The sequence below is a fragment of the Ictalurus punctatus genome, chromosome 5 (assembly GCF_001660625.3).
Source record: "Ictalurus punctatus breed USDA103 chromosome 5, Coco_2.0, whole genome shotgun sequence".
Lineage (NCBI taxonomy): Eukaryota > Metazoa > Chordata > Actinopteri > Siluriformes > Ictaluridae > Ictalurus > Ictalurus punctatus.
The window spans coordinates 31,480,338-31,505,188 of NC_030420.2; the positions used below are offsets into that span (position 1 = coordinate 31,480,338).

The 24,851-nt window shown below is 41.2% G+C and overlaps 2 protein-coding genes across 2 annotated transcripts in view; one reads left to right on the forward strand and one right to left on the reverse strand.

Moving 5' to 3' along the window:
* The window catches only part of LOC108265824 (uncharacterized), a 34,407-nt gene extending 13,282 nt beyond the window's left edge, over positions 1-21,125 (reverse strand). Inside the window, exon 1 of the mRNA XM_017468564.3 lies at positions 20,183-21,125. The gene's annotated coding sequence lies outside the window, so the exon portion shown is untranslated. The remainder of the gene's footprint in view (positions 1-20,182) is intronic.
* On the forward strand, positions 2,599-20,186 carry mecp2 (methyl CpG binding protein 2). Its single transcript, XM_017468556.3, has 3 exons — positions 2,599-2,794; positions 11,757-12,101; positions 13,032-20,186. The coding sequence occupies exons 1-3, from the start codon at positions 2,763-2,765 to the stop codon at positions 14,254-14,256; spliced, it is 1,602 nt and encodes a 533-aa protein (XP_017324045.1). The 5' UTR covers positions 2,599-2,762; the 3' UTR covers positions 14,257-20,186.
* Positions 21,126-24,851: the final 3,726 nt, after the last annotated feature.

The window sequence follows — 24,851 nt, forward strand, 5'->3', positions numbered from 1 at the left end:
TAGACACTACACTACATACAATAATTCACATTTAAGTAAAAACAGTTTACTTCTACAGATAAAAAAAAATATGTAGAAGTACCATCTAACATGGGAATAAAACATGCTAATTGGAATGACTTTTATTAAAACATTTTCTTATCAGAACGTAAAGATTCTAAGGTGCTGGATATTTTCACTGTAAATAATTCAATTGTATCTGAATGGAGCATTGGCCAGTTTGATCTAGATCACTATGAACCCGATATACCGCTTTCTTCCTGTTTCCTTATTGGCAACTTGAAGTGCAGAAACATTACAGATTTCAGCATTTATCACAGAAGTCCTCTATGTCCAGGAAATCGCCCTAGATTCTGTGGCTATATCTGTGAAATGGATTTGACCAGTTCTTTACCAAGCAGAGAGTTGTTTTAAAGCGAGGGTGAACTTAAGTAGTCTGGGACAATTCTTTACAAAATTGACTTCTCTAATGTTTTCTGTCCTCCAGTCAATATCTTAGACTGACTCATTATAGATTTCTAAAACACCCAAAATATCATATGGGAAAAATTGACAGATATGCTCCTTAATGATATTTGCTCCTCACTTACATGTATGTTAGTACAATTTATGACTTTTTGTGTGTATTGTTGGCTTTCCATAGTTTCCTGCTATTCCATAATAGCAGTCAGACGGTATTTCTGACTACAAGGCAAATCTCAGGTTTATATTAATGCGCTTGTTCTAATACGTTATGGTTTCTATATAGTAACAACACACACAGGAACTTGTATGTTGGATGCTATATATAAACAGATTTTAAAACTGTTTAAATGTTAATATGGTGAAGTTTTCTGTCAGTAGACGTTTATCAAGCATTTTTTAAAAGGAGTCTCCAGTGTCAGCATTTTATAACATTCAGAGGTAAAGCTGTAACTTTTCCATCATGCGAAAGTCTTCGGTCCAAAGGAGTTCTTTTCTCGGTTTATCGGTAAACCGATTTCTCGGTTTATTCATTTCATGAGAAAGAAAAAAGAGAGGCTGGTCAGGGAATGACTGTTTATCTATCCATCCATTTTCCATACAGCTTATCCTACACAGAGTCATGGGGGAGCCTGGAGCCTATCCCAGGGAACTCGGGGCACAAGGCGGGGGACACCCTGGACAAGATGCCAACCGTTCGCAGGGCACAATCGCACACTACAGACAATTTGGAAATGCCAATCAGCCTACAATGCTGTGCATATGACAATTAAAATCTTGAATCTTGAACACATGTCTTTGGGGGGCGGGGCGGGCGGGGGTAGACCAGAGTACTTAGAGGAAACCCCCATGGGGAGAACATGCAAACTCCACACACACAGAGTCAGGATTCGAACCCCCACCCACGTAGGTGCAACGTAAACTAAGTCACCGTGTCCCCCACAACTGTTTATGACTGCTATAATGTACGTGATAACACGAGCGAACTTGTTTCACAGACGTTCCACAACATTAAATGGAACTATAAGTGGATTACAGATATAAAAATAAATTAATTAAATCATTTGTCAAATTACTGTGGAATAAGTGGAATAAAACTCTTCAGAATGAATAGGGAAAGAATCACCGTCGTGTTTTATCCCTTACTTAAACACCAATACACCACACATCACCTGGTGTGTGGTGGGTGTTCTGGTGCATTATGGCTGCCGTTGCATCATTTAGGTGGATGCTTCACACTACAGGTGGTTGAGGAGACACCCCCCCCCCCCCCCCCCCCCGCTACCTCCATACTATATAAAGCGCTTTGAGTGTCTAGAAAAGTGCTATAGAAATGTAACTGTAACTAACTAACCTTAGTTTATCTAACATAGGTCTACTTTTCATGTATTTAATTTGTATTCACTATTCCCTTGCTCTCTACAAAGACATAAGGTGTACCTGTTTAAATACAGCTGCTTATTACAGCTCCAGGTTACTGGTTTACTTGAGTTTTGCATGTTCTCCCTGTGTCTCTGTGGGTTTCCTCCTCATTCTCTGGTTTCATCCCACCTCCCACAAACACGCCAGTAGGAATGTGGTGTGTGTGTGTGTGTGTGTGTGTGTGTGTGTGAACGTTTCCTGCGAAGGACAATCATCCCATACAGGCTGTATTTCCACCTCCCACCCAGTATTCCTGGATTCCACCATGACCCTGACCAGGATAAAGCTCTTACTGAAGATATAAAGGAATACGAACAAATAAGGTTTAATACACACAAGGCGCGTAAAGGTTTATCAACTTGCATGAGTCAGTGAGACTGAGTCAGTGATGTGTCTGTCATTAGATTTAAGACTTTTCTTAATTGTGATATCAACACTGTGAAGAAGAAGAAAACATCACTAACGACTATCATTAAGGACTGCCATATGGCTACCATAATATTGAAACACACGCTGTGTAACTTTCTGACTTTGTTTTGAGAGAAACACGAATGGAAGTAAATCAGTAGGTAAACAAAACACAACGAACGAAATAAATAAAGAAATAAAAACAGAAGAGCGCCGAACAGTTTTATTCTGACGTGCACCGCAGTGTCCCTCGCGAGGCCTAGACATTCTTCTCTGATGATCATTACCTTCCCCTGGTTCTCGCGAGAGCATCTGAGACGCGCTTAACGGACGGAAATCTCGCGAGAACTGGGGCCGCGTCTATGGTGTAGTAGAGGAGAGGAGGGGAGAGAGAGGGTGAGAGGAGGAGGGGGTACTCACAAAGATGTTGCGTGATTTTTTTGGAAATTTATTTATTTAAATAAAAAAAAATGGCCGCCGCAGAGAGCGGAGAGGAGAGACTGTAAGTGTGAATGGCTATCTTCATGTTGTAATGTTGTGGCGAATTCAAACGGGCGGCCGCCGCAAATCGCTATTGCGTATTTATCGCAGCTAACCATTATTGTGTGTGGTGAGAAACGTTAGCTTGCTAAGTCCGTTAGCTTTAGCTTTAGCGTTAGCTTTGGAATAACGTCACTTGTATTTCCCCCCATTGCTTTTCCCAGATCATGGATGAACACTTTTAGCTTACTTGCTAACCAGCTAGCTAGCTAGCTACCTACTAGGAGGAGGTGTGTGTGTGTGAGTGTGTGTATGTGTGTGAGTGTGTGTATATGTATGTGTGTGCGTGTGTGTCATTTTCTGACGTTACTCTGAACTCTTAGCTAAGCTAATATCACATTTAACGTGCAGCACTACGTCGCTTGTCTGATATTTGAAAGCATGTTTACATCCTAAATTCTGCACGTTTTTTTTTTTGTTTGTTTGTGTTTTTTTTTTTTTTTTTAAAGAAGTGCTGCTCATTTTTAATGGCTGTCAAAACACCAGCCAGTTAGAAGTTAGCTGGCTAAGAAGCTGGCTAGTGCACAGCTGCATGCTGGAAAATTACATTTTGTCCCAAAAACCTGTTTAGCTCATGTGGTGTGGTGATCAGTAATATTAATCCTCATGTATGGTGCTGGTTTGTTTATGTAGCTGCACGTCCAAGTTTGCACATGCATGCAAGTTAGTTTGTGTGGTTTCTGAAATGCACAGCACTATATTGATATTCCTAGCAATTTCAGATGTGTTTCTGAGGTGGTCCTTGTTTGTCTGTCAAGTGCCCCTGAAATTCAAAACAAAACAAAAAAAAAGATGTTTTGGATACCGATATGATGATATATTTAGGGAGGGGGAAAAATATATACTTTTAGAGACACGGATTTATTCTTCCATCACTTCTTGGAAATATTTTTTTTTTTTTTTTTGATGATTCATCCTGTACTCGTCTTGCATCTGTCCAATTAAATCGTCTCTAGAATGTTTACGTCCCGCCCCTGGGGAGAAAAGGGGGCGTGTCTTGCGCGACCTTAGAAGCAAACTAGTGAATGTGAACTTCGATACATTTTCGACGCAGCGCCACACAAAATAAGCATTGCCTGGATATAGGTTTCCGTTTCGATGTGATAAAAGTCGAAAAGACTTTAAACTCGGCGTTTGCGCGGAACGTTTACACGTCCGGAGTCTTAGCGGCGTGTAAGGAAACTTTACGTACGGTGTAGAGTAACGAGGCGAAAGGCGTGAATCGCGCCGCGGCGGGTGTGTCTAAAGCGCCGATCTTTTCTTATGCTGCCTCGGGCTATGTCCACGTTAATCCGGGTCAATCTGAAAAGCGCTTTTTGCGTCTTTTTCTTGACGTTTTGGCCTTCTGTCTACGCCGAGACGCCGTTTTTGTTTAGTTTTTTTGTCCGACGTAAACGGAGCGTTTTGAAAAGCGGGTGAATTTGAAAACGGCGTTTTTTTTGTGTGTGTGTCGTAGTGCGGATTGAGGAAACGGAGATATTCAAACGCAATGACGTGTTTTTAGTTGTGTGACGCACGCAGTACGACAGAAAACAACAAGATGGTGGATGACGTCGTGATGCTGTGCTGTTGTCCTTGATATCCAGTTTGACAGCGTTGTTTGTCACTTCAGACCCCGTTTTTAAATAGACGCCTCACGGAAATGACGCGGGACGAAGCTGTGTAGGTTTTTACGTGTGCGCAGTATAGGGACGTTAAGCCGGACGTTGCAGTGTGGACGAGCGATTAAAAAAAAAAAAAAAAAAAAACCCCCGCAAATGCGGTTTTTCAGATCTCTCCGGATTAACTTGGACGTAGCGTCACGTTAGTCACGTGGCTGTCTGGTGTATGAGGCGCGTTTTCGAGCCCTGCGTTCTTCACTGCCTTATCGCCGAGTCGATTTCTTTAGCCCTGGATTGAACAGCGATGCTGTTTGACGAGGAGAAATATCGAACCGAGAGCCTCGTGTTGTATCGTGTCGTATCGCGTGGTATCGTTACATCCCTACAGCAAATGTGAGGTTTTTTTTGCTGTCTTTTCCCACGTGCTGTTCCCCTTTTTTTCTTCCTTTTTTCTTCCCTTTTTTTTTTTTAAATCAAGAAGCGTAATATTTCGTAGTAATTCTCAAACGCGTCACATGTCTCCTGCGGTTGTCCGTCACCGTTCTCGACCTTGGCTCAAACTTGCAGCACGACTCAAAAAAACCCACACGAACACATGGCATCTCGTCGTTCAGGATATCGTACTATTTAGATCGGACGGGCGTGGACGGGAAGACGGCGGTAAAAATCACCCACAGGCTGTTTCTCATAGTTAGCTAGTTGGCAAAAAAGCTACGTTTGAGTTTGTTCAGACTTTAGGGTGTGGCGTAACCTTACACGCTTTTGGCCCTCGTGCAAATCAGTCGAGCGTTTCACCGTCGGTCCGACGTCTTGTTTCTAAAGTAAATACATCAACAAGCGAAATCGGAACGAAGTCATTTCAGGGACCAGGGTGTGTGTGTGTGTGTGTGTGTGTGTGTGTGTGTGTGTGTGTATGAGTGTGTGTAACAGCACTACGATGTTAAACAGACTTGACGTATTAGACAGATTTTTGCTTGCTGTTCGTAGCTAACATTTTAGAAACGCGTGTGTGTGAGTGAGACATTGCTGGGGATTTACCCAAACTATGTCAGATGAAATCATCCTGTTTGTCAGTGCAATACATTTGGGATTTCCGAAACCTCCCATAACGCACGTATGTGAACGCGTGTGAGAGATTTTCTTTCGGACAGTATTAAAATAGGAAGCATGAGGAGGAGAGTGCAGTCAGACTGACCTGATGTGACCCGTGTGTGATGCACTCACTCACACTCTCTCTCTCTCTCTCTCTCTCTCTCTCACTCACACACACACACACACACACACACACACACACACACAGAGTGCTGCTGCGTCCCTTCCCTTCCTGAGCGTAATGGCTGGCTACGTTTGCTTTATGTGCAGTGTGACTAAAACGAGGCAGAAAGGACACACATGATTTTTTTTTTACATGGGTTAAAGTTGATGGTTCTGCGGTACAATACAAAACCAAACACATCAACAACAGCAGAGTTTAAAGATGTTGCACTGTTCTCTGTTTCACTTTAGTTCTCTCTCTCGCTATCAATCTCTCTCTCTCTCGCTATCAATCTCTCTCTCTCCATCTATCTCTCTCTATCTCGCTTTCTCTCTCTATCATATTATCTGTAGCTCTCTCTATCTCTCTCTATCCCTATCTCTCTCTCTCTCGTTCTTGCTCTCTCTCTCTCTCTCTCTTTCTTGCTCTCTCTCTCTCTCTTTCTCTCTCTCTCTCTCTCTCTTTCTCTGTTTCTTCCTGCACTCTGGACTAACTTTTCATTCACAGCTCCTGCACTTAAACGTGCAAGTCGTGTAATCGTACCGACGTCGATGAGAGGAAAGACTGATCCCGTGCTCTTAATTCGATAACAGCGTCAGAGCTCTGATGTATTCGGGACGGATCTCTTTATCATCAGCTTTTATTTCTTTTCTTTTTCTTGTCTTTTTTTTTTTTGCTAACTTCTAAAGAACATCGCACGCGTTTAGACTTGTACGCAAAATGCTTCAGTGGATCGGACGAGGAAAATTAAAGCGCGACCTAACGTTACTCCAGAGTGTCGGGAAAAACATTTTCCATCATGTTGCTTACGTAAGGAACAAAACATTTTGGACTGGTCACGAGCGTCTTTTGCTAAAGTTATTAAGCACATTTACAGGCGTGATGGCGACAGGTTTTACGCCAGTGGATCGGACGATGGAAACGCAATCCTGATCTACAGCGTTCCCACCCTCTTCCCACCCGGAAGTTGATTATTTTCCAATAAATGCATGCCCTGAAGTGTTTTATTCCTCTTACAGCACAGCAGTTTGCCGACGAGCATAATATATGTATTTTTTTTAAATTAATTAAAGAACGACACGTCATACTTTTTATAGTTTCATTTCACTAAACAAGTAAGTTAGTTCCCGTTCTCCGCTATCTACAGTCCGGTTCTCATTTTTTCCTCTCCCGAAGACTTTCCCGTGTCAGAAAACTTACGCTACCTCCACGTCCTGGTCCTCCGTCCGCACCGGCACGCCGGATTTTTCCAGCGAAAATGGAGCTTTTTGTAAACCCTTTCCCAATAAACTTTATTGATCCCACGCTGGGGAAATTCCTTCTTTACAGCAGCTCAGTTACAGAAAAAACAGATAGGAAAGAATACACGTTAAAGAGGAGTAGAATTGAAAAAAATCTATACAAGAGGAATAGAAAAATAAGAATGCTAGTAGTAAAAAATAATAACAGTGGTATTATGTACACTATGAACAGCTAGCAGTGCTACGTTTATGTTGTTCTTTTTTTGTATTAAAGGGTTATAGATTTAACAAGCAAAAACTGCCTGTATGATGATTAATCAGAAAAAAAAATACAGTTAAATATAAATACTTGTGTATATACAGTCTAACTCATTTAAAAGTAAGAAGTGCTACTGTTGATGCTGTGAGCATCCATTGAGATTTGACGTCACTTGCTGGACTCTGAGGAACTCGGGAGTTGAGGGGACTATCCCTGAGTAGGAATTCTGATTTGAGGGGCGTTTTTTTCCTTCTTTCTTTTTTCTCCTTCCCCTGGGAATTACCGTTATAACCTCTAGTCAAATGCTGCCTCAGACAAACGCTTTAAAAAAAAAAAAAAAATAGAATCCTGATGTGATTCATCGCTCAAGTTAAGCAATCAGTCCCTCCGTGGATTTTGCGATCGCAGTAATTAACACGAATTCAAGCAAACTCCGGTATTCCTTGCGGAGCGTGCAATTTTGTCAAAATCACCGCAGATTTTCTTGCGGATTCGGGACGAAGACACGTCACGTGACGTCGTCGCTACGCACGTTCATCCAAAGCGCCCTTCGATTCACGTGCGTCGAACACGCGTACCGACAGACGTGACCACGAAAGAGTGCGTGAAACAATTTCACCGCAAAATCGAGGATTTTCGGCCGCAGCAATCACAAAAATACTCCACGCGATCCAGTACGGACTGCAGAAACATGCCACGACCACGTGTTTTATGGGTTGTGAGCAAGGTTTATTTATTTATTTATTCATTTATCGTGTAGGCAAGCTGCTAAACTGTGCCGAAGCACGGAGACGTAGCGCTGTGGAAGTGCCGTGCATTCTGGAGATTTGATCCAACGAACAACAATAGCGGAAAAGGAACACCAGATGCAACTTTCTGACCGAGTTATTTCTAATTATCGGATCACTTTTTAGTTTGTTTCATTATCCGCAGCGTGAAACCAAAGCAGCGAGCAGAAGTATCGATTTCAGTCTGATTCGAAGTATGCATACGACACCCTAAACGTGTAAAAAAAAAAAAAAACCTCGCTTAATGGTACACTGAGTACTTTTTGAGCCTTCGCTTTGATTTGCATAGTACTCGCTGTTCTCTGATCGCACGGCCGGTCACGTCGGCCGTAGCGTGTAGTATTTATCTGTTCAAATTTGATCACGACCAAACGTTTCAGGTTCTAAAAGCGTGTCTGATAGGAAACGTTTCACGTCGTGCTGCTCAGTTCAGGTGCTTTCCCATGTTTACTTTTCATGCTTTCGCTTCAGATCACAGACAAACGTTCCTTTATCTGTAGATAAAGCACAACTTCCTCATACTTTCACACTTGAAGACATTTTCATGATGCGCTATTATTAAAAAAAAAAAGTTTAAAAACATAAATATTTAACAAGAAACGAAGGGGAAGATAATCAGACCCTTGTTCGTTAGTGATAAAGAACAAAAGCATGTTGTAACATACCTTCTCACAGTGTAACTATACAATCCGGTCACGATTCCATTCGAGTCACGATACTGGCGTTGCAGATTTCGATTCGATCCGATTCTCAGTATATTTCGAACAAAATTTGATTTAAACAAAAAACATTTTGTTTGTACAAAACTAAACGAATCAAAACAATTCCACAAACAGATGTTCCATATTGTAAACAACATGTGTTACAGGTTCACCATATCTTTTAGTAATGAATAAATTCATTTATAAACCCTCCCAAAAATGTACATTGAATAAACAAAGTGACCCGTTGAAAGCGATCGGCTGAAACAGAACGAGCTCCGTAGTAGAAATAAAGCTCCAAAGTCGGCTAAAATGCCCGTTTTTGTCTGGCTTGTGATGACGTTTGAAAGCTACTGAAGAGTGCAGTAAGTTTAACCGTTATAACGTGGTCGTGAAACCGTATAACGTGTAATGAATGTCGGTTATCGCAATCCGGACTTCGCAAGTGCCGGTCTCGCAGGCGCTCCATGAAAGAATGCGATCATGTGACCAGCATGCGTGCTGTATGTTTTAACTCTGTGGGTTGCGCAGATTGGGACCTCTAGTGTTCAAACAGTGCAACTGCATCAGAAGCATAATTAACAGAGCGCCAATTCCCGCAGTGTGAATCTCACATGGTCACATTTTTGCATTGCGGCACATCATTACACTCCTACAATATCAGTATCATCACATCGACCCGGCTTTTACGACATACCCCCAAAGGTTTGTTTATTAATACTAAACAAATGAATGATTATTTAAACGGTACTGTTATGGTTTCACCTCGTGAACCAAGTCATCTATATCGTAGAATCTGTTTTTCGTAGCTGTTTCGTAGAAATGAGTTTCAGCAATCATATGATATTTTTGTCATATCTCCCACCCCTACTGGAATGCTCCACCTAATCAAAAACTGATAATAAACAGCTTTCTATAAGGAGACGTTTATTCAACGCTTTTGGAAGGAGTCTCCAGTGTGAGCGCTTTGTAACAGTTAGAGGTAAAGCTGTAACTTTGTTTTCTGGACAAAAGGAGTTTGTGTTCAGTTTCTTATTAACGAGACTGCTTTTTTTTTGTCTTATTAATTTAGAGAGAGAGAGAGAGAGAAAGAAGGAGGGAGAGAGAGAGCAACTCCTGAGGGAATGACTGTTCATAACTGCTATAACGTAAATGATAACAAGAACCAACCGAAAACATAACTACAAGCTGTTAAGTATGATCTCATTCTTCCGTTAACAAAAAGTTCATTGGTAAATTGATGTGGTATAAAAGGAATAAAACACTCAACAGCGACTGTGTTTCATCACACAACCTTGTCGTTGGTTTTACTCCTTCATTATTAAAGCGACGTTGTATAACGAAGCCAAACACTGAATCAGTGAACAGGAACATGAGAAGATTTGATTTTAGTACATGTCTCATAGCTTGTGTTGATTTAAATTCTTTACAAAAAAAGGTTTTTTTTTGACTAGTCTAGAGCTTTTTTTTTTTTTTGGATCGTAGGAGCAAAACCAGACTGAGTGAACAGGCCATGAGATTATTGCAGGAGTATTATGGGCCTGAGCGGGCTTTTCTTTTCGAGGAGAGTTAGCCTCAGTTGTGCCAAGTAGGAAGACATCCGAGCCTCTAAGGTTGTTATCCTGCTCACCATCACGGTTGCCATGTGCTTCATTAATAAACGATTAATATTCAGTTCGCCGTGGAGTTCTCCGTCTGGCATCACGGCTCAGCCGTTTAGCTTTATGCCAGAAGAGATTTACTCCTCAAGCTTTCTGCATCTAACAACACGATCAGTGAGCGACAAACAGTTTCATCAGTCTCGTCCAGCATTTCGCAACTTTTGAGATCGCAGAAACGAATGCAAAATCAACGCGAACGCCACAATAGTCGGAGTAGATCGCAATTTTTTCAAAACGGACACCGATTTTCCGCAGATTTGAGCCAAGGCGCTCCGATTTGAGCCGAGGTGAAGTTGAGTGCGTTTCCAGTATCAGCAAGTGTTTTATTCCTTTTACACCACAGCACGTTGCAAACGCTTATATTTAATTAATGAAAGAAAAGCCCGCATTTTTTCTTTAATTTGGCTATGGTAACATTTAGCGTCGTGGAACTTATGGGATAGAAGCTATAAACAGCCGTTCCCTCACCTTCTCATCTCGCTCTTTTCTTTTTTTCTTTTTCTTTCTCTCTCTCTCTCTCTCTCTCGCTCTCTCTCTCAGGTAACAAGACGGAAAAAAAACCCCGCAGCTTGTCACACTCGTTACAGAGAAACTACAAACCACAGTGTATTATAAATGTCTTAACAGCTGTAACTCTGACTCTCACAAAGCGATCGTTCTAGAAAATGAACTACGGACCAACCAGAACGGCGAACTTAACAGCGCCTCGGCTGAAAAGGATTTAAAATGATCTTAGGCTAAGCCTTTTGTACAGATTGCTGATTGTGATTAAAAGAATTGGAGGGAAAACAAGAGGTGTAATCCACATATTTGCTCATATTCTGCGTTTTTAACTCATTTATAACTCATTTGTGCTCTTTTTTTTTCCCCACTCCCTTCCCCAAGCACAAAACAAATTTAAACTAAAACGGGCAGAAAAGGGCCAGCAGTGACCTGGAGGGAGATTCCACCAGCACTTTCACTTATCAGAAGGTTCAGTAAACTCGCCCTCGCGCAACAGTGGAATCTTTACACTCCACTCGAGCGAGGTTGAACGACGCGGCTGGTGATTTCCCTGTACTTCTTCGCCCGATTGCAACTAAACGCGGCGTCCCTGCCTCTGGTTTTGATAACTGGAAAGTCGTCATTGTGTTAACTTTCCACAGATTGTTAATACATTTTTTCTGTCTGTTTTTTTTTTCTTTTTCCTGGACTCCGATTCTTTTTCTGCTTTGGGCTTCTGCGGCACCTCGCCAGATTTTCTTGCTTACGGTGCTGGTCGTGTATTATGTGGCGCGAACAAATACACGTTTATACAAAAGTATCCGAAGTCGTAACCGCCGCATACTGTAGATACGCGTGATTTTTAAAATCGGTTGATTTCGACGTGTGTCTAACTTCCGCGTCTTTGCTGTGGTGTCGTGTTGTGTTGTGTGCAGAGGTGACGGAAAGGGGGAGGACCAGGAGGGTTCTAAAGAAGCAAGTCAAAAACAGAAGAAAAGCAAAAAAGAGCAGGAACAGGATGCGGAGAGGGTCGAGCCCGCCGGTACGGAGGGGGGCGACGGAGAGCGAGCGGAGGCCGGCCAATCCGAGCCCTCGGCCCCTGAGCCCGCAGCGGCCCTCGGCGCTCCGGAAGCTTCTTCCTCGGCCAAGCAGCGGCGATCCATCATTCGGGACCGCGGGCCTTTGTACGATGACCCCTCGCTGCCTCAGGGCTGGACGCGCAAACTCAAACAGCGCAAGTCGGGACGATCGGCTGGCAAATTCGACGTCTACCTGATCAAGTGAGTAGGGCTGTCCTAGTAATCGATTACACTGCAATTATCAAGACGATTATCGCCACTAACTAGTGAAAATGTTGCTCGATCAGAACAGGTCCAGGTAAGACTGTAGTCATAACGGAATATCGCGGCATCGCAAACCGACGTCAGGTTTTATTAACGCGGTACAAAAACGACGACGGCATTAAATAGTGGTTTTGAAAGGGCGGACGTGCGTACATATTCGGTTAACTCGGTTAACAAAGATCGCTGATGATATTCGTCATCCACCGACTTTACTTCTTTCTTTATTTTTTTTTTCTTCCTTTTTTCTTAAACTAGAAATGTCCTTCTGGAGGAGGTAAAATAGATGGAGTGGAAGTGTAATGTTGTGATATGGGTGAGATGAGGCTTGCCTGGGCTGTGGCGTGCTGAGACAAACAGCCTGGGCGACTCCGTGCACTATAGTGCTCATAGCTCTACGTCGCAGCGCCTAATTCAATATAACGCTGAGTTACCTGAAAAAACAACAACAACAACAACAACAAAAACAAGAGGAGTCTTGTGTTGTTCGATTGCCTGGGAGATGTATGTTTTAATCTAGAGCTGTGATCCGATCGAGTTACGAGATGAATAATTCAGTGGTGTGAATGTGAAGTGGTGTGAATTGTTCGACTGGCCAGTTTGACATGATGGGCAGCTGAACAATACACGTCCCGTGAGAGTTTGTGAGTCAGCATGGACCAGTGCTTCCCTGTTCCTACACCATTTCTACATTCTATATCTGTAACAGCATGAAAGAAAGTGCTTGACTTTGGAGAGTGTGAGCGAGCAAGGATGATTAGCTCAGTGTTTTTTTTTTTTTTCTTTTCTTTTTTTTCTTTCTGTCTACATTCGTGTGTTTGTCATCTGACTTAAAATGTGTAGCAAACCTTTTTTTGTTTATTTTTCCAGCCCAGAAGGGAAAGCCTTCCGTTCCAAAGTGGAGCTCATGGCGTACTTCCAAAAGGTGGGTGACACCACCACAGACCCAAATGACTTTGACTTTACGGTCACGGGGCGCGGGAGCCCGTCACGCAGGGAGAAGAGACCGCCGAAGAAGCCCAAAGTGCCCAAGCCGACTGGCCGAGGGAGGGGCCGGCCGAAGGGCAGTGGCAAAATACGGCAGGCCACAGAGGGTGTAGCAGTGAAACGCGTGGTAGAAAAGAGTCCGGGCAAACTCCTCGTCAAGATGCCCTTTGTGGCTCCGAAAGCGGAGGCAGGATCACCCTCGGGGCAAGTTCCCGTCGTCAAACAGCGCCCAGGACGCAAGAGGAAAGCGGAAAAAGAGCAGGCGAGCGTGCCAAAGAAACGCGGTCGGAAGCCGGCGGCTGCGTCTCAGTCTGCGGCAGGAGGGACAGGCTCGAGTGCAGCTTACGCTGCTGCAGCTATCGCGACATCGGAGGCCAAGAAGAAGGCGCAAAAGGAGTTGGCAGCCAAGCCTGTGCAAGAGAAGGCGCTTCCCATCAAGAAGCGCAAGACACGGGAGACTATGGAGGAGGCAGAAGGGTCTGCTACGACTACACCCGAGGCACCGAGCAGCGTAGCAAAGCGGCCCGTGAGTCAAACGGCACCCTCTGCTGGAGCGGAGTCAGAAACGGGACAGAAGCTTCACAAGCACTCGAGCCGGAAGCATAAGGAAGCAGTGGATTCTGGTAACGGCAGCAGCAGTGGACCGAAGCTCCACAAAAAGAGAGATCAGCGTGAGCAACAACTGAAACACCTCCACCATCACCATCATCACCACCATCACCAACACCACCTGCCCCTGATGGAGCCGTCCATATTCACTCCGCAGGCTCACCAGCTTTCCCTCGGCCACTCCATGCACGGAGGACCCCCAGTGGAGAACGAGCCCCAGGACTTGAGCACTTCCAGGTCGAGACAGGAGCCGCTAGCCTGCAGGGAGGAGGCCCGAACCGACAGTCACACGGTTAGAGACACTTCAGGCAAGATGGCAGCGACGGAGTTGCGAACCCAACAACAACAACAACAACAACAACAGCAGCAGCAGCAGCATGGCACTGTGACGGGGGATGGAAAGGAACTGAGAGACATTGTTCCTCCTTCCGCCGTTCCCAGGCCGAGTCGAGAAGAAACGGTCGAGTCCAGGACGCCTGTGAGCGAACGCGTGAGCTGAAGGACGTGACTGACATTCAGAGTGACTGACCAATCAGCAGCAACGGCTGTGTTCTCACGCAGGAATAGAGGCACTCACAGGGGGAGGAGTTGTTTTTTTTTTTTGTTGTTTGTTTGTTTGTTTTATTTTATTCTGTTTTGTTTTTTTTAAAACAAGAAATAATGGAGAAAAAAAATCCACAAAAATGTAAATGTACTTACAAAAGGCAGCTGTTGTGTCGAGTGTTGTGAGTTGGATGCAGAGCGACGATACAGTCGCTGGCATACCGCCTCTGAATGAACTCTCAGATTTCTTTTCGTTCGCCCAGTTTCATTTTTATCGTTTATATTAATATAGAAATCATAGGAACCAGGTGTTAGTGCTCCGTTAGAGCTTCTAGGAAATAGCAAAACACTGAGATAGCGGACAATGGGTGCACGAGTAACGCTTCACGGGGAAGCCGATTTACAACTAATCCTTCCCTGCCAAAACCAGACGAAATAAGGCTCGATTTTACATCATCTTCATTTTTGTTATTTCCCCTTCATATTATAGAAGTGACTATTAGAAGAAGGCAGTCTGGTTCTATATAACTGCATGAAGAGTGACATTTCTTAATAAAAGCTCATATAAGGAAATTCATGGGGGCGAGGAGGGGGATCATCACTTGTACCCTGTCAATCATGTTCTAAACAAGAAAGGCTAATCAAATCCTGAGAGATTTCCCAGTTCATGGGACGGGAAGAGGATGGGTCCTAGGTTTATTTATTTATTTTCGTTTGTTTTCGGACACCAATCATGCTTTGCGATGGCTGGTCCTGAATGTCTTTCTCTCGTTCTTGCATTTAAAAAAAACGTAGAGACGTGGAGAGGAATGTTTGAACGCTGAGTAATGTGATTAACCTCGCCATCTGTTTCAGCGGTGCAGGATAGCAGACTAATATAGTAATATAGTAGGAAAGGTTTTCACTGTTATACTTTATTTTTCTATGCGTGGGGGGAGGGGGTTGAGCGCAGACGGATTCATGAATGAACATCGAAAGCACAGTCGAAATAAACGTGTGAAAGGAGAACAAAAAAATATAGAAATGAAATTCCAATGCAGTGTGTTCGAACACGTTTTCTTCCTCTTCCCCCATACCCCCCCCCCCCCCCCCCCCCCGCATTTATCGTTCTAGCTTTTCATTTTTTTTTTTTCCCTTTTCTTTCTATAAAGTGAAATTGAAAACAGTGGCCTTGTGTCTCCTGAACACATCAGAGCCTACAGTGTATGTTTGGAAGTGTAGCCATTCATTCCCCCCCGCCCCCCCTCCCTCCCTCCTTCCTTGTCATGGTGACGGAGAGCAAACAGGGAAGTCGACGCGAACAGAAGACACGATGCGCGCGCTTGTGCTATATTTACTAGACTTCCTCTCACACGACAGCTGCGACAGTTCACACAGGACGTTTGTATTTTTTTTATTTTTTTTATTTTTTCTTTTCACACTGCCTCCGTCCAAAACGCGAGACTTTCTGGATTATTTAGAGTTCCGTGGAGGGGAAAACAAAAAACAAAAAAAACAAAGACGTGATCAGAATCCCTGTTTTCGCCTTTGTTTACATTTTAAAACGTCATCGCGGTGATGAAATAAATGTCCGGATTTGACACGGCCGCCATCTTGGACGGAGCCGAATAAACGGCTTTAAAAGAACGAGCGTAGGACATGAATTAGATCGTATTAAACGTCCAGCAGATTTTGGTGTTTTTGTTGAGAGTAAAGCCGTTACGATCGATCATCATCCATCGAGTACGGTTTTTACGTCGCAGTTGGAAGATTTAGTCGAGATAGCAGGGCCTCCCCCAACTTTTCACATTCACACATGAAGTCACGCATTTCTGTTTCACGTCCGTTTTATCTTCGTTTAGAACGTTTGCAGACTCGCAGCGGATGTGAGGTATATCCTTCCTCATTTCATTCCTTTCAGCGCCCTTTTTTTTTTTTTTTTTTTTTTTTTTGAAATTGCCCTCTCCTTTGAAGTCATGAGGTACTGACACAAGACAGCACGCATAAAGGTGATGATGAGTGTGACTGTAGCGAGGCATTCGATTCTTCGATGATTCACAGAAATACGTCTACAGCGACGTACGGAGACGATGCCTGACCTCAGGCTAATCTCTTTTCTGTTTTCTATTCTATCTAAATGTGTAATACTAATGGCCAATGATGTACAAGTGGAGGCCATTACGAGGAGTCTTCAACTCCTCTCGTACGAAGCAGTGCTTTTATGGTAGCGGAAACGTTTAATCGGTAATAACTTGGACATCCCTTACTTTTTTTTTTTCTTTTTTTCCCCTTCCTTCTAAAGGAAGCGTTCTGAGTGAGAAGGACCAATGGTTATTGGACTGTTGGTTTCAGGGAAGCGTGCGCTTCGGTTTCTACGTCCTTACTGATACTTTCCCTGCCGATGAAGCTCGAATCAGAGAGAGCTCAACGTTCATTTCTTCTTTAACGTTAAATCTACAAAATTCATAGATTGTTTTTTTTTTTGTTTGTTTGTTTGTTTTGTTTTTGGAACCACATCGTAGTGTTTAAAAATAAATAAATAAATATTTACCAAAAAAAACAACAAAAAAAAAGGCATGCTAGAGCTACTCACTAGTCATTTTTATGAAGTGTGCTTTAGGATAGCGAGTGTTACGATGTTAGAAAACTTCCCTTTCTGATCGATTTAGATTTTAACAATCACCAGAGATTGATTTTTTTTTTTTTTAATTATTCTAAATTTTTTTTATTATTATTATTTTTTTTTATAAAGTTTATACTATTCTATAGAATAGTACTATATCTACTTTTATTTATTTATTTATTATTTTTTTCCCCCCTTTCATCGAAGGTCAGTGTACAGATGTGGTGCTTGACAGACCTCGTCCTTTAGCCTCCTCTCCACCTCGACCCTAGCCAGTGGGGAAGAGGACACGGAGAAACTAGAGCACTTGCGCTCTAGAGAAAAGGGCTATGAAATTATCTCAAAAAAAAAAAAGAGAGAGAACGATTCGAAGACGTTCATATGGTTACCTGCCTGAGGTCCGATCATCCAGGTCTCAAGCATCTTCAGATCCCACTAGCTTGCTCTGTTCGAGCAGATCACGCGTATCGAGCGCTCATCGCGGCCAGAAAAAAAAAAAAAGCCCCGACACAAACTAAAAAGAGCAAGAATGTTCGATGCGTGTGACCTGCTGGAGCAGAGATCTTAACCAGAGGACTATGACGCACCTGACCTACATGCGGTAGACGTCGATGTCGTCGTCGTCCCTGGTCTGACTAATCTGAGAGGGGAGGCTCAAGGATTACAGAGTTGAGTAAGCAAGCACAACCTGAAACGCGTACACATGAAATGTATCAAGACAAACTGGCGTGAGATCAAATAATAAAAAAATAAACAAATAAACGAGCAACGAAAACAGCATCATCTGAATGGCAGCGGTGTTAATATTAAATTAACGTGTAAATATTAGCGACAGCGCTGTGAGAGAGAAAAACAGCAGCGGTCTGCCACAGAATGGGCAGTGCCTTTATTTCGGGAATCTGACCAAGGTGGCCTTTGATTAAAAAAAAATCATTAAAAAAAGACGCTTTTATCCCAATTGAGCAAAACAAGACGTTAAATCAAGATGGGCTGATTGGTCTTTTCTTTTTTTTACTTTCTTTCTTTTTTTTTTTTTAAAGCAGGATCTCCATTAATCTTCGCTGTGCCATTTGTTATGTTTCATCATGTGGCCATGTCGTGTCCATAGATAAAACGTATCCATGTAACCTTTCACTTCCATGGTGATTTATGCTTTTTGTAGCACTCAATAATGCCCACTGTCAAAAAAAACAAAAAAACAAAAAAAACATCACCACCAATACCACCACCAACAACAACGGGAGTCCTATAAGAAAACATGAAATGACCTTTATTATATCTGTTCTGTGCCTCTGGCAAACAAATATGCTATGGAATGTCCTCGTGTCCCTGTAGCCAAAATCTACACGCTATGTACGTGAACATGTATCAATATGCATGATTGCCATTAGAAGTTAGTACACTGCTTGACCTTTACTATTCTTCGTAATGATGTTTTTTGTTTGTTTGTTTGTTTGTTTGTTTGTTTTATGCGTTTTTTTCTCTGGAACACTCCTCTCCGAGAGCCGGCCAAAAAGTCTGAGCGCAGGATTCTCACCCAAAACCCTGAACACGGCTGTACACACACACACACACACACACACACACACGCACACACATACACACAGCGAAACTACAAGGTCACTTGTATGTTTGTGCACTTCAGTTTAAAAACAAAAAGGACAAAAAAAAACAACAACAACAAAGGAATCAAAAACGAAAAAAAAAATCAGTTAAGTTGGACAGGAATAGTTTTTACGTTCTTCGGTTGTTGTTTTTTAAATTAAATTTTTTTTTTGTTTGTTTGTTTTTTTTCTTTCTTTCCAATTCCAGTTTCTCAGATCTGAGATGACGGTTACGCATGGGCTCCTAAAGCTGTTCCTCCTTAAGATGTCCCCGATACCATGGCAAACCTATTCCAACTAAATTATTATTTGTGGATTTTAGTGTTTTACTTTTTCTATTTTTTAAAAAAAAAAAGAACCCAATGTTAGGAGTAGACTATTTTACCTTAAGAGCAATAGTTATATTTAGTAGATCGTTATTTGCTTTTTATTTTTTTTATTATTATTATTATTATTATAATTATTTTATTTTATTTTTCCATTTCTTGTGTCTTTAGATTGTGTACGATGTTATATATTTGACGAAAAAAAAACAACAACAAAAAAAAAACAACAAAAAACAAAGGTTAAAGCTGAATTATAAAGGAATGCCTGAAATACAAATTCAATTATAGCACTTGAGATAATACAAGGAAGGAGAATGAAGGTCAGATAAAACCACACATTCAGCTTCAAGTCTTCATCGGTAGAACATTCATGGTCTATTTAACATAGTCTTGTGCCTTGAAGTTTCAGTAATAGAACTTTATACGGTAGTTGTATTTTTATTCTGAGTCCTGTGTTTTGCCTCTTGTTGGTATTCAGTGCTTTGGCTGTGTTGAGGATTTATAGAGACTGAGGATATGTTTGTCTTGTTTTATTTTTTTCGTACAGGAAATACCACATTTGGAATAAATTAGGACAAATGTTACCTGGGCAATATTGACTGTGTAGAAGGTAATAAGATACTGGTATTATTATTATTATTATTATTATTATTATTATTATTATTATTATTTTTTTTTTTTTAATCCCTGCTATGTTGAATGTGTCTCCTGTCGGATGAAGTGTATTTGTCGGGAATTGTTCTCCATTTCAATGTTTTAACGTGGCAAGTTATTAGTCATTTTATTTATATATATATATATATATATATATATATATATATATATATATATATATATATATATATATATATATATATATATATATAAAATATCTATATTTATACATGCATACTCCTGCCTCAAACGGTATCTTCCAAGCACCATTTTGCATTTTCTGAAAGGAAAAGAAAAGTTCAACCATGACTGATGTGACGATGAATTTAAGACCTGCACTTTATAAAGTATGTTTCCAGGCAGGACGCCCATTAACTTTTTTGTTTGTTTTTGTTTTTGTTTTTGTATGATATGTATTTTTTACCGTTGTCCGAAGTTGCTGTTTTATTTTCCATTGTTCTGATTTAGATTGAAATAAAAGGGATTGGTAGTACTATGTATCTAAAAGGTATATTATTTTAACCAAACAGTCCTACAGCCTAGGTGTCAGTGGTTCCTCACCATTTGCCAAGCTAAGTCCTTGCCTTCCTGACAGTGAAAACAAAAAGTATAGTTTGTGTCTACTTTTATAGTACTGTGTTACTGTATTATTTGTTTGCCGTATGTAACAGATACACAACAGTAAACAACATTTACCTTCTGCTTGTCTAAAACATTTCTTTCACTCCCCCGGTCTAGATTCGCGTCGAGGACTTGAAGGTCCCGGAAGAAGTTTTCCTTCATGCGTGATTGATACAGTAGTGTCCAAAGGTCTGAGAGCGCACTCGAATGCGTCAATACCGAGTCATTTTCATACAGGTATACAGATTTTCATTACAAATTGAAACGTGCTTTAACGACAGCGTGCACTCGAACTGGAATGTACTCCACAAGTTTGCGTAAAACCCGACCTTAGATCAATCCCGCTGGAATGCCGTATGGACACGCGCTTCAGTGGAAGAGATAAGACTCGAGGAAAATCTGACCTTTTAATTAACGTCACACATTTGCCTACAGTTAAACAGTGACCTAGAGTTGACATTTTTCAAAATTCTGAAAAGTGTCGTTTTCTTGTTCTTTTGAAACATTTAAAGCTATATTAAGCTTGATATTAAGCTGTACTTACCTCTCTAAATGAACTCCATTAAAATTACTCAAGGCGTTTAAATCAAGGGCTGTCCCTTGGGAGAGTCAGATATCTCAGAACTGACATGACATCAAAGCATTCAAGAAGAGATAATGAGTGGTTTCTTGCTTCAGCAGTTTGCTATCGTGTGGCAGTCATTTATCTGAGGTGTTCTGTACACTCTTTCTAAACAGCTAACCGGTAAATAAGTTCAAATCAGAGACTCTGATCATTGATAATCGCTCTAAATCCTACCTCTAATAGTATGACACTTGCAAATTCGTAACAATTTACATAAATCACATGAACTAAGGTTAAACTTGAGACTTGGTGTTTGTTATGACAAATTGAATAATTTCCCATATTTACTGAAATTCATGCGAAATTCGTGGAATAACATCTGATTGCGGTTGCACAATCAATGCACATCCACTATTAAGCAAGTTGTGTATAATATTATAGATACTATAAGACCAGGTTCTCAAATTGGGGCCTGTGATTTTTTTTAAAAAATTATTTATTTTTTTATTTTTTTATTTTTTTACGTTTTGTTGTAGTGTTGGAAATCATAAGCCATCATTAGCAAAGTTATTATATATATAAAATATAAATATGTGTTCTGTGAGCGGAAGGTTCGCCAAAATATCAATATACTTATTTAAATAATGAGCCTAATATTTGAATGTTATATCAAATAAGTCTAATTTATTCTATATGAATTTTATTATTATTATTATTATTATTATTATTATTATTATTATTATTATTATTATTTTCTTTTCAAAGTTAAAGGGGTCCCTGGCAGCAAAATGTTTCGGACCCCCTTCTTATCAGACAAAACAGCATTGCCGTGGCCACCATGGACACCAAGAGACTCCGTGAAGTACCACAGACCACAGACTTCAGCCAACGTTCTACAGTTTTGCCGTTGTGGAAGTTTTATCAAGATGAAAACTGGGTAAGAGGTTGCTGGAGTAGAAGGGAGGATTGAAAAAGCACCAGAATGTGTGTTTACGGAGAAAAACGACACCCTGCAAATTTCATTGACGCATTAATATGTCAATTTAAAGACCTTAACTATCTCTAACATTCTGACATCTCTACAGCTTTTAGTTTAATTCCATCAATTCTTTTGTTAATTGATACGATGGACAGGAGAAATCAAAATACGATTAAAACGACCACAGCTTTCCACTCCAACCTCTCTCGCAAACCTGCAGAATTTATTGTTAAAGCAGCTTTAATATTCTTTGACGAATTTACGTTGGATAACGTTTAATCCCAGTCTAGCCGCCATGTTTATGTTTCTACTTCTAACACATCTGACTCAGCGAACGATCGTCCTGATGGTTATCTGAACATCCAGTTCATCAGTCTGGAAGCTGCAGTTCAGATTATTCAATAAAAGCTAAATGCATGCTTAAGGATCTATATATTGAATTGCGTTAACTTTGTGCACTTTAAGTTAGATTGCTCTGTAATCTACATTTACTGTACAGTGATTATATTATGTTTCTTCTCAATGCGCTTTATGCATTTGTGTTACTGAAGCACCTGGTATAGATGCGTCAGGATGTAGTTTTTCTTCTACACTCGTCGTCTTAAAGGAGTGGCTCGCTCTTAAAAAAAAAAAAAAAAAAAAACCCAACGTACGCCAGTTTTTAAGTAAACATTAGATAAACGTAACTGTTTGCAGTTTGTATCCAGCTGCAGACCCCTGCAGTACAATGATGTGAATCCCCAGACAGGGCAGAAGAAGCCCCTGCCTGGCCAGGAATAATTCCCATTTCAAACAAAAGCTTGGCTGTTAAAATGTGGACTGAAATCCTGCTTTGGCAGAAATAAATCGCTCTTTTAAAATGAAAGTACAGTATTGTGTAAATGAAATATAAACGACATATTTCATTCGCTATCTCTCTTTTGTTGTATTAGTTGATACTATAGATAGTAAACGCCACTGGATGTTGTAGCAGTATCATATCGTGTCGAGGCAATAAAATTGTCATAGTGCAAAAACCTATTTCCATCTCTAATTCAAACAAATACGTTTATATCAATGCGCTCGTTCTAATATGTTTGTTTTTCTAGAGTAACACAGGGACTTCACAGGGACTCGTATGGCAGACGCTCTATATAGACTAATCTAAGCCGTATAATAAACTGGATTTAAAAAAATGTGTTGAAATGGTGGAGCCTTATTTTAAGGAGTCTCCAGCGTCGGCAGTGAGGGATTAATCGTTTATAGCCGCTATAGCGTAAGTGATACATTTTTAATTTATTAACGATTGACGCGTTGTGCTTTTGAACAGTTCATAGTTACCTTTAGTGTTACAAGATGTCCGCCAGACTCGACTGTTCAGGGCAGTGGAGTTTTCACGTTGCGGTTTCTCAGTGCGTTTTTGTGTCTTATTCACTTCGAGAGAGAGAGAGAGAGAAAAGAAAGAATAGTGAGGGAATGACTAGCTGCTATATTGTAAGTGATAACAGGAAATAATCCCTGCTAAACTTGCTGACCTTTTCTTACTTGCTTAAATTAGATTATGTGATGCATAATATTCGGTATAACGACACTTTTGGTCGTGCGATATTGCACGACATGGCGTGTTTTATTCCCTATTTGTTTTATTTTTTTATACTTCCACCACTGAATGGTGGCAGCATTATGTTTTCAGGTTGTCTGTCCATCCGTACGGATTCTCTTTAGCGCAAGAAATCTCAAGAAAGAGTGGTTGAATGTTTTATAGGATTTTGGAACGGATCCAAACAGGGTTCAGGTCATGGCCTGTGCTGTGTCCCAGTTCGCCCACTCTATCCATCCATCCATCCATCTTCTATACCACTTATCCCAGAGGGTCAAACCTATCCCAGGGAACATCGTGCACAAGGTGGGGTACACCTTGGACGGGGTGCCAATCCATCACAGGGCACAATCACATACACATACACATGGGCATAATCACGCATTCTTTGGGGGGGTCGTGTCCCCCCAATGTTGAGGCAATACCAATCTGCCCCCCCCCCCAATATACAGTACAAAATATTTTCTATATGTCCCCATTTAATGAACCCTGCCAACGGATCTGTCTTTTCTTCATCTACTCTATTTATTTATGTCTATTCCGTTTTAATATATTTCCGTTTATTAAGGAAAATCGGTGTGCGCCCCCCCTCCAACTGTACCCTTGGTTGCGCCCATACTCAACGCAAGTTCGTTGTTATATTTTAGCAGCTCAGTGCAGAAAAGTGCAGCAGAGCATACGAGCTTTTTTTCAGACAGTAAGTAACTAGATACGTAAACAGTAGGTGACCTTAGCTTAGTATAGAAGGCATCATACCATGGCTTGGTTTGTTCTTAAGAACGTCAATTAACTGTTGATATTTGCACACCCACGAAGTAGGCTAGACCAACGTCAGTTCCAGTTTTTGACCATTAACATTACATTCACTTACATATCCTCCCGCCGAGTTCGTCGGACCCCACCCCACAGTCCATACCATGGTTATGCCCTTGCGCATACACACACTACAGACCAAGATTGGTAAAAAGATTGGTAATCTTTGTACCCAGAGGTGCTCCCCTGCAGAAAACTATACACACAGCACAGTGGCAGGAATCGAACCCCCAACCCTGGCGGTGTGAGGTGAACGTGTTAACCACTAAACCACCATGCACCCCAGAAACGTTCCAATATCTTAAATAGTCTTTCTTCAACTCTAACGCCCTTACTGTTCGAAATATATTTTCAGTGACAAAAAGGACTATACACTGACGTCGAGTTCAACTTATTATTATTATTTTTTCTAGAATATCTTCCTTCTCGTTGTAACACATTTTGATATGCAAATTTATTCAGTGGTTATGGAAATTAATTTGTGGCGTCATCTGGGGACTTCTAGCCATATTGTGATTTTTTCTTTCTTTCTTTTCTATCAAGCATGTAATATCTACTTTCCCTCTGAAAGTGCTGGCAGTCCCGAGTTGATATCACTCTGGTTTTAACACCTACTGAAGTTATTTTTACTTCTTCTTACGACAGCAGTATTGAAATGTCTGGTTTGGATAATAGTGATGGATAGAACCGGTCTCATTGACAAATCAGTTCTTATGAAGAGTGAAGACAGCTTGTCCTTTTTTTTTTTCTTCTTCTTTATATTATGTGAAGAAAGGGGAAGTGCAAACAGGCTCGCTATATACCTATG